General features: G+C 42.2%; 1 protein-coding gene across 1 annotated transcript; it reads left to right on the top strand.

Annotated features, from left to right (window-relative positions):
* Positions 1-2996: 2996 nt before the first annotated feature.
* On the top strand, positions 2997-7536 carry glul (glutamate-ammonia ligase). Its single transcript, XM_022228533.2, has 7 exons — positions 2997-3152; positions 4057-4220; positions 4578-4739; positions 5081-5227; positions 5578-5905; positions 6206-6386; positions 6586-7536. Exons 2-7 carry the CDS (start codon positions 4058-4060, stop codon positions 6706-6708), a joined length of 1104 nt encoding a protein of 367 aa, XP_022084225.1. The 5' UTR covers positions 2997-3152; position 4057; the 3' UTR covers positions 6709-7536.
* Positions 7537-8957: the final 1421 nt, after the last annotated feature.

The following is an 8957-nucleotide window of genomic DNA, read 5'->3' as shown; positions in this document are numbered from 1 at the left end:
TCAATTCATGTTTTTGCCCATGTTCTTACAATTTCCCCTGACAATAATCAAACTCAAAAGAGACAAGAAAACTTTGTGGTTGAGTATGACTCCGATAATCGATTTGTGGGAAGAGAACAGAGTTTTAAATCAAATGTGAAAAAGTTTCATTTTTGTAATAAAGGTTACCTCCCAAAATTCATAACGTTTCACGTTTTCAGACTTATAGCCCCTCAAGAAGAATAATTTATTCATTTATAAAGCGCAAATATCATACAGGTATGTTGAAATGCGCTGCATAGCGAAGACATTAAACGTGGTCGGGCGAATCATAGCAATGACATAGACGGGCGCCCCAGGCAACTGCCAAACGATCCTCATCCAGCTACATCTATAGAGAGGAGGCAATAAGTAGCAGTAACAGTTTTAGTGGTGGGAGGAAAACCCCAGAGAAGAAATTTCTGGGTAAAAGCCACGGAATCAGCTAGGTAGGGACTGAACTTGAACCTAATCCACATGCCGACCGAGCTGGGAATCGAAGGTGAAAAGCGAGGAAAGAACTACCTGCAAAGTTTACTGCAGTCAATGCCGTCTGCTGGTTTCTTGTTAGCTATTTGCAAGCTACGTCTCGTGGGTATGCAGCGCGAGGCCTTGACGCGGGGCATCTCCATCCTGTCACATTAACATCGTGCAGGATGCATTGTAGGAATGTTTTCATACCTCTATAAAAATGCATTTACGATCGCTTCTACAGTGTTGCTGTGGTTTATGAAAAAAGAGGGAATACTTGTACTGCCTCAAAACACCAAATAAGCACGCTTCACACGTCACGTCATATTGGCATTTTGTGTTTCCCGCCGAACCTCCCCCCCCCGTTGGCTTAATCGATACTTCATGTCTCCTTTTCGTAGTCTCTGTTGGGATTTAATAATGATTCGATGTGTCCAATACAGTCTTCCTAGTCTAGTACAAAGTATGAAATCGATTTCCTCCAACTGCCCCGATTCTTTGACCAGCCGTGATCCCTTCAGGGTTCAGTGAACTTCGGCTACAGGACAAATAGCCAGCCACCGGGGAGTACAGAGAGAACAAAGCTTAGCATAGAAAGAGGGAGCTTCTCAGTGAGGCTGAACAGTTCATATTGCGGCCAGTTTCTGTAACATTTTCACTCACTGAAATCGTGTTAACGGGTTGTTTATTGATTGAAGTGTGAAATTTGCATTTTCACGCAGTATTTCACAATACCAATCAAAAAGTGATTTCTTTACACGTTCAATATTATTTCATAACTTGTTACGGAAAACTGATATCATGACAATAACAAGAAAAAGTATAGCCGTACATGTATAAACAGTGAGATTTTTTGTTATACCCACAGCAAAAGCCTAAATCATGTAGCTGAAACAGTCATATTCTCACGAAAGTTTTACAGAAATTGAGAATAAATGTTAGCCTTTGGCTTTTTATCATGGTAACTGGCATAAACATTTACAAATTATTGAAAACACTGACCGATTTCGAACAATAAACGTCGCAACTGTACAAATAAGTCTTTTGCAGTAAAAGCTTCATCCAAATTTTCGCCCCGAAGAAAGGTTTAGCCCACCCAACGCTGTCTGTAAACACAGTACAGTGTTGTTTCTGTGCGTGGGGCATTAGATATAATTAAAGCTGCATTTACGTTTTCGCTGCTTCTCATAACACACACTGCATTTAAAGGAAGTTTAATATGAGCAGAACAGGCTCCCTGGGGCATATGGAGTGGGAGGATTTTACTCGATAAGCCGCCACCCTGAAACACTCTACTTACGTCATTGCCACCCTTAAATCCATATTGTCTTAAACTAGTGAATCAACTCAATCGGCCAGAACACAAAGCGCAGTATACCGCACGTCATCAGCAACTCACAATGTTGCAGTTCACGTGGTGTGCATAAATGGTTTAATTTTGTCAAGTTTCATGTCAATTATCACACAGACATTATTACCAAGAATTTATTTTTATATCTGCAGTTTAATGGTTAATTTGCAATGCAAATGTTTAAGAAAATTATCGACCCTTCGGTGAAGTACAATTGTTAACCTCATCTCTGAGCTGGATAAATTAAAGTAGGCTATAGACATCTGTTTCTTGCTCTAGTTTTGACCATGCTTTGAATGAGCAATTTTATTTTTAAAGGTTGATAACTGTGTTGGGGAAAAACAGTCGTCTCACTGTCAACAACCATGTTAAAAGATGAGGATAATTACTGAGTCATCTAATAGCTCGTGTGACGTGTTTGATAATTGTTTAGGTTTCTGGGCTGATTTTCGTTGACTAAGTTCATGACCGTACCATGGACCCATTGGCCTATTATGTACTGTGCATGCAGCGCCTGCGTGTGATAAACGCAATGCACACGTGCTATACACGCACCTAGACTTCAGTATCGGGTAGGATACAGATTCGACGAGTTTCATTCAAGCCATTTTTATACCATCCCCCAACAATTTAAGAGGTGTGGCGAACATTCTTTTGGAGATAGGCCTACAGCTTTCTTTATGCCATCTTTATTGTTGAAGCATAAGATGCTTGTTAGAGAAAAAAAGACAGTGCCTGTCTCATCTGTTTTCTTACTGTCCCAGTTTGGAGGGAATGCTTTTTTTTTTAATCTATGCTCCAATCCCCCTCCACTTCTTCGTCGGCAATGCCTAACTGTGGAAAAATACTGCACACCACGGTACTGCAAGCAGTGTGACATGCTAATCAGAGAAATAACAATGACGCGGTATTTCCCCTTTCGTACTTTTTGCAGCTACATTATATTTGACTAATGCTAGCGCTCAGTTTTGTTGTCAACATTAATGGAAAATGATAATACATCACTCCCTTCACGCACGTGTTTCGTGAACATGTGCAAGTGGGGAGGGCCAGTGTATTAAAGAATGCGGCATTGCAATCATCCGTTCGTCATTCCTCGTTGGGAGTAGCAACCAATCAGTGTGCTATCTTCGCGTGTTATCTGGGAATCAGCCAATCAGCGGTGTGGGTATTGAACCGTTCTACTGCAATATATCTCGGTCATATTTGGCGCGGTGGTACAGAACGTGTGTGACCTTGCCGGAGTTCGTTGTTCGTTTCCCGATTTTTCTTGCCGGATTATTGTCGATTTTCGACCGCACCATCTCAACAGGTAAGATCACACCATTTTACGTTTGTTTGTGACATTTCTGCACACGTTTGTTGCAAGAATTAACTGCAGTCGCGTGTCTGGTCCACGCGATCGGTTGTGGATGTGGCGTTGGTTTTGTGTGAACATATGGCCAGCTTATTCATCGAAAAACCGAAGTTCATGTCACGTTCAACCACCAATATTCTTTTGCTTTTCGTTACGGTTATATCGACCATTGTACATAATGTTACTTGGTAAATTTTCAACATATTGGTAATGGTTACATTTAACTCGTGGTTACATTAAGGCACGCTATGGTTCAAGATTATGCAGAGTAAATCGGCTTGTTTCGAATTCGGAAATCAAGATTGGCTGATGGGCATGATGGAAAAAGACCATGTAGACATTGATCGGTCACGCCGGTTATTTTCTCGCACGGCATTGTATTGACTGACGTCACCTTGAAGGTTATGAGGTGTATTACGTTGGAGCTATTGACTGTTAAGTTCCCGAAATACGGGGCTGCCCTGTATAAAGGAAGCTTTTAAAAGACTTCAAGGTTCCACTGAGTCTAACTATTCGTCACGTCTGCTTTTGTTCAGTGTTGTAAAGGGCAAATTTGTCTTTAGGCGGAAGTCGGAGGGAGTGGTTTCTAAAAATTCAGAGTCCATTTTATTCATTTAGCCCCTCGGTGATATGTAAATATTTGAATATTTGTACATAATTATAATTTTTACACTTGTTAAAGCAAAAAATGATCTATTGATCGTCCCTTCTGATATCTTTCTGAAACCATATCCTAATTTTGTATTTTTTATATTTGCCCTTATTTTGGCAAAACTGGACAAAAACAGATCGTTTACATGGCCCTGGCTTCAAATTTCAATGGCTTTTCATAACAACTTTAAATGGATTTTTTTCACAGAATGGCAGATTATTCAGCTTCTCTGGACAGAACAGTTTTGCAGTCGTATATGGACTTGCCCTCAGATGGAAGGGTACAGTGTACATATGTGTGGGTTGATGGGACAGGTGAAAATGTACGGTGTAAGACGAAAACAGTAGATGAGGAACCACAATTGCCAAGTGGTAAGATGCTTTTATTTTTCATGTGATTTCAGCTTTAATCAATTGTGTTAATTGGCCCTTTTGTCTTTCATTAGTGCATGGTGGAAATTAGAAATTGCAAGACTGGACAAAGTGTACAAATTTGTCTCCCTGGAAGCTGTTGGAAAGAAATAATTTATTGGATTAAAAAAATCACTGTAGCTGATACCAGTGGTAGAATTCGCACACAATGTGGACAGTCTCATAGGGTTTGTGCACAGGGTGTCAAGTGGCATTCGTATATTGAACTCTTTCCGTCAAGTGCATTTGGGACATTAATGCAGTTGGTCTAATGCCAAGTGAAAGACATTGAGGAGTTAACATTCTCTTTCTGCCCAGATCTTCCCACTTGGAACTATGATGGATCAAGTACATGGCAGGCCGAGGGTTCCAACAGTGACATGTACATCGTCCCAGTGGCTCTGTTCAAGGATCCCTTCCGCCGGGGAAAAAACAAGCTTGTCATGTGCGAGGTTCAGAAGTACGACAAATCACCTGCAGGTAGGAACAGAATGGTACCTGGCTTTTAGTGGTCATAAAAACCAATACTCAACAATTCTACCTTTCAAGTGTCCAAGAGACTGTTGGGAATCTCTTTGGCTGGTGTTGCTTGCATCTCTGCTCGGTAGACTTCTAGTGGTTGTGATTTTGATGCTTTTGTGACGCTGAAGAAGAAATCGGTGCAAACTTAGGGTCATATTTGTGCATATTGATCTCTTAATCTTCTGAGGATTCCATTGTCTTCAAGAGTTATTGTGTGACACACCTCCCAGCCTCTTGATATGATGGCTTCAGTCCCAATTGGACTTAAGATGACAAGGGCTTTTTCCCTCCCAATTCAGATACCAACTTCAGATATTCCTGCAACAAAGTGATGGAAGCTGCCAAGGATGCAGCCCCCTGGTTCGGCATTGAGCAGGAGTACACGCTGCTGGCCCAGGACAAGCACCCCTTTGGCTGGCCAAAGTTGGGCTACCCTGGACCCCAAGGTAAGAACCTCCAGTAACCACCAGGTAGAGAACATTGTTTCAAATGATAGCAAATATCATTTCCCAGAACTGTTGGATCAACTGTGTTTCATGTCTGCCTTGCTGTCATAATTAAGGCCTCATGTCGACGTGCTTTGTTTACGTATGCCTGTTCTTTGGATGCAGTTGGGCCCACTTTCTTGTAAGCACATGGGAAAGCACCCACACAGTAATAGCCTCGTCAGTACAGAGGTTTATTCAAGCATTTCTGATTGAAATTAAAGTATGCGAGTCTGAAGTTTAGAGTACTTCATTGGACCCGTGATTTTTGCTTGTGCTACATTGATTGGATATTGCCATTTACTCTGCAGGTCCATACTACTGCGGCGTGGGTGCTAACAAGGTCTTTGGTCGACCCATTGTGGAGGCCCACTACAAGGCCTGCCTGTATGCTGGTGTCAAAATAGCGGGCACCAATGCCGAGGTGATGCCAGCCCAGTGGGAGTACCAGGTGGGGCCCTGTGAGGGCATCTCCATGGGCGACCACCTCTGGATCTCCCGCTTCATCATGCACCGTGTCTGTGAGGACTTCGGTGTGATTTGCACGCTAGACCCCAAGCCCATGGAAGGCGACTGGAACGGTGCCGGTGCCCACTGCAACTACAGCACTAAGCCTATGAGGGAAGATGGTGGCATTGTGTAAGTCTGTCCAATTTTCTGCTGAACCCTTGTGTTCTACTGTTAAGAGCCGGCACTTAAAAAAGTTGTCAAGAAGAATCGGGTATTTTTTACAGTTTGCTTTAAAGAAATAGAGCAGCAGAAAATACACCAGAAAACCGAAGGTGCACCAAACCTGCTAAATGCACCAGAATGCATACCACCAGAAGACCTGTGTTACCGCAGTTTTTAAAAGCCAGGCCCTGTACGGTGTCATAGCAATGAGGCTCAGCTCTTAATTGTGCAGACTCAAAAATTAGTTCTGCTTGTCTCTTCCTCCAGGCACATCAAGAAGGCCATTGAGAAGCTTGGCAAGCGTCACGATGAGCACATCCGCGCATATGACCCCAAGAATGGAGAGGATAATGCCAGGCGGTTGACGGGCAAGCATGAGACGTCCAGCATTCATGACTTCTCCTCCGGTGTTGCTAACCGCGGCTGCAGCATTAGAATACCACGGCAGGTGTGTAAACTGTTTGGGCAAAGTGGCAGAAAAATTTTGAAGAAATTCCTTCAATGTCAACACCACCTTTGGATATTTTACTCATTGGAAACAGAAAGTGAATTTGAAAATATCTTTTATGGCCTCAACAGAGATAAAGGAGAATGGTGTCATGTGTGGATTTACTAAAATTGTTTAACACTTCCATTTTCTCTTGAAGGTTGGAGAGGATAACAAGGGATACCTTGAAGATCGCCGCCCATCCTCCAACTGTGACCCCTACAGGGTCACGGAAGCTCTGGTCAGGACAACAGTGCTGGACGACTGGGAGTCCAGCTTTTAAAAAATCTTGGCAGATTTGCACAGATTGGCTAGAACTCTGTCCATTCTTTGCCCAAAGCTCAGGCAAAGCTTGATAAACCCTGGAGGCATCCTCTATATTTAACAGTAGCCCATTTGGGACTATTGAAAACACACTCATTGTATAAATGTATATAAACTCCAGCTCTTCCAAATGGGAAAATCAAGGGAAAGTTACTTGACACACTCTGAATTTAGTTTAACTGTTTCTCGTGTCGAACTTGGATGTTTGTGTGATTTGTTGAAATTTTAAGACTGGTACATGTATTAAGATTTCCATTGTAAGGTTTCGTTTAGTATTGAGACATGCCTTGCCCAACATTATGTGAACACACTCGTTATGGATACATCAGCTTTTAAACTTGCACGGTTTCATTAATACCAATGCTTAATGTATTTGAAAATGAACAAAGCCAATGAACGTATATGTACATGTATTCACTAGAAGCAGATTTAGCAGTGTCCAAACCAAGTAACGAATATTCCTTAACCAAATTCACATTTTGTAGATGCCCTCTCGAGATAAAATGGATTATGTATGTACAGTACATGTAAATATGATTGCTGGGCATATATTCACTGGCAGGGTATTGTGCTGAAATTGGAAAACTCGACCTGTGTGGAATTTTTGGTCACAATGTCGGACGTAGAAGTGAAAATATTTCCTCTCTTTTTTTCTCTTGTCCGTGCAAGTGAACTGTTTCGAGGATAGTGTGTGGGCTTTAATTTCCTTGGACCGGTTTGCGCATATTTTCTGTTAAAGGTATTTGATGTATTTTTATCCAATAAAAGATACAGATGTTGTAAAGGATTGGTTCTTTCCCGAATTGGAAGGTTTATTTCTAACTACACTCTAGGTTATGTTTGCGCTTGAGAACTTGCAAACGCTGCCACCACCCCGAATACGGCCGAACACAGATGACGCTGGTCATAGAAGATGACGTTTCTGACAAGGACAACTTTTGGTCCCAAGTTTGTTTTTTCTTGACTGACAATACACGTGTAAGGTATGTACATATATTATAACGGCAATGTGTAGTCTAAAGGACCTTTTAACGGTGTTCCACCGTACATATTTACATGTAGTTTGCATGGGGGGAAGATCGCATGCGCTGAAAGCCGATTACAATGGTACGGTGGGGCCCCAAAATTACCATGTACATAAATTGGGTACATGCAGGCGGGAGTGGGTAGTCCAGATTTACGAGGGCGCTATTCAACATCTACGGATCTATCTCTCGCACTTGATTATGGGGTGCAGTGTCCCAATTCAAGGAAAATTCTCCGCCAGACGGAGGCGCACAAAAAGTACCCCCCAGAGATTGTTTCGAAAAGAGGGGTCTGTTTGGGCCAAGAAATGGTGGAATTGTATCAGTATGGCCCAGGATCATCTTTGTAGATTCAGGGGCACCCATCTGGGGGCAAAGCAGACAAAAATGGGATTGAAAATTAGTCAGAAGAGCCTCCGGAAGGTGAGGGATGTCATTTGAAAAATGGCCGCTGGGAGGGCTTGGCAACATTCACTTTTTGGGGGTGAGTTTGTTTTGGGCGGATAATTAAAAAATTCATTGGTTAACCTACTAAAAATTGAAACTCAAATGAAATCTGAAGGACCAAACAACACATTGATTTTTGTTTGAGAGGCCTCAGGGACTTCAGTTGCCTGCCATGGGGCTCCTAACTTGGTTGATTTTACACTATTTTCAATGGAGCTTGAATTAGTTCAGTGCACCCATGGGTGCGTGAACGTGGCGATGCATTATCGTACCAAGTGGAGGCCATTTTGGGTTCCCTTCATACCTCTCGAGAAAGAGTTCCATTCACATGACCTTGCTCATTTCCCTCGGCATTAGTTTATGAGCTTTAAGAAAACGAAAGTCAAATTTAGCAGGGAAAAGACATCTATTGAAGCTTTTCCTTAGAAAACAGTTTTTCAAATAAGTCTCACAAGATTTGTGCACACTAGGGTGTCGGTATACATGAATGAACCTCTGTCCCCTTCTGAATTCAATTGTTTTGTTTTTTTAACTCTAAAAGTGGCGGAGATTTTGAAGAACAAAACGCCAGTGCAGGCAAAGGTGTTAATGGACCACTATGATACCAATGTATTTAAAGCCACGTTCATACCAAACTCTCACAGGTGAACGCGGCTAGTGACATCGCAAAAACCACCCCTGCTTCAGGAGGTATCCATAAGTACAATTCCAGGCCTTGGGAACCTGAAGAAGAAGT

Source organism: Acanthaster planci, linkage group LG11, assembly GCF_054643075.1.
Source record: "Acanthaster planci isolate LZ-2023a linkage group LG11, COTS_SCS, whole genome shotgun sequence".
NCBI classification, from domain to species: domain Eukaryota; kingdom Metazoa; phylum Echinodermata; class Asteroidea; order Valvatida; family Acanthasteridae; genus Acanthaster; species Acanthaster planci.
Note: the sequence above shows the minus strand (reverse complement) of the source record. Positions and strands in the feature narration are given on the sequence as shown.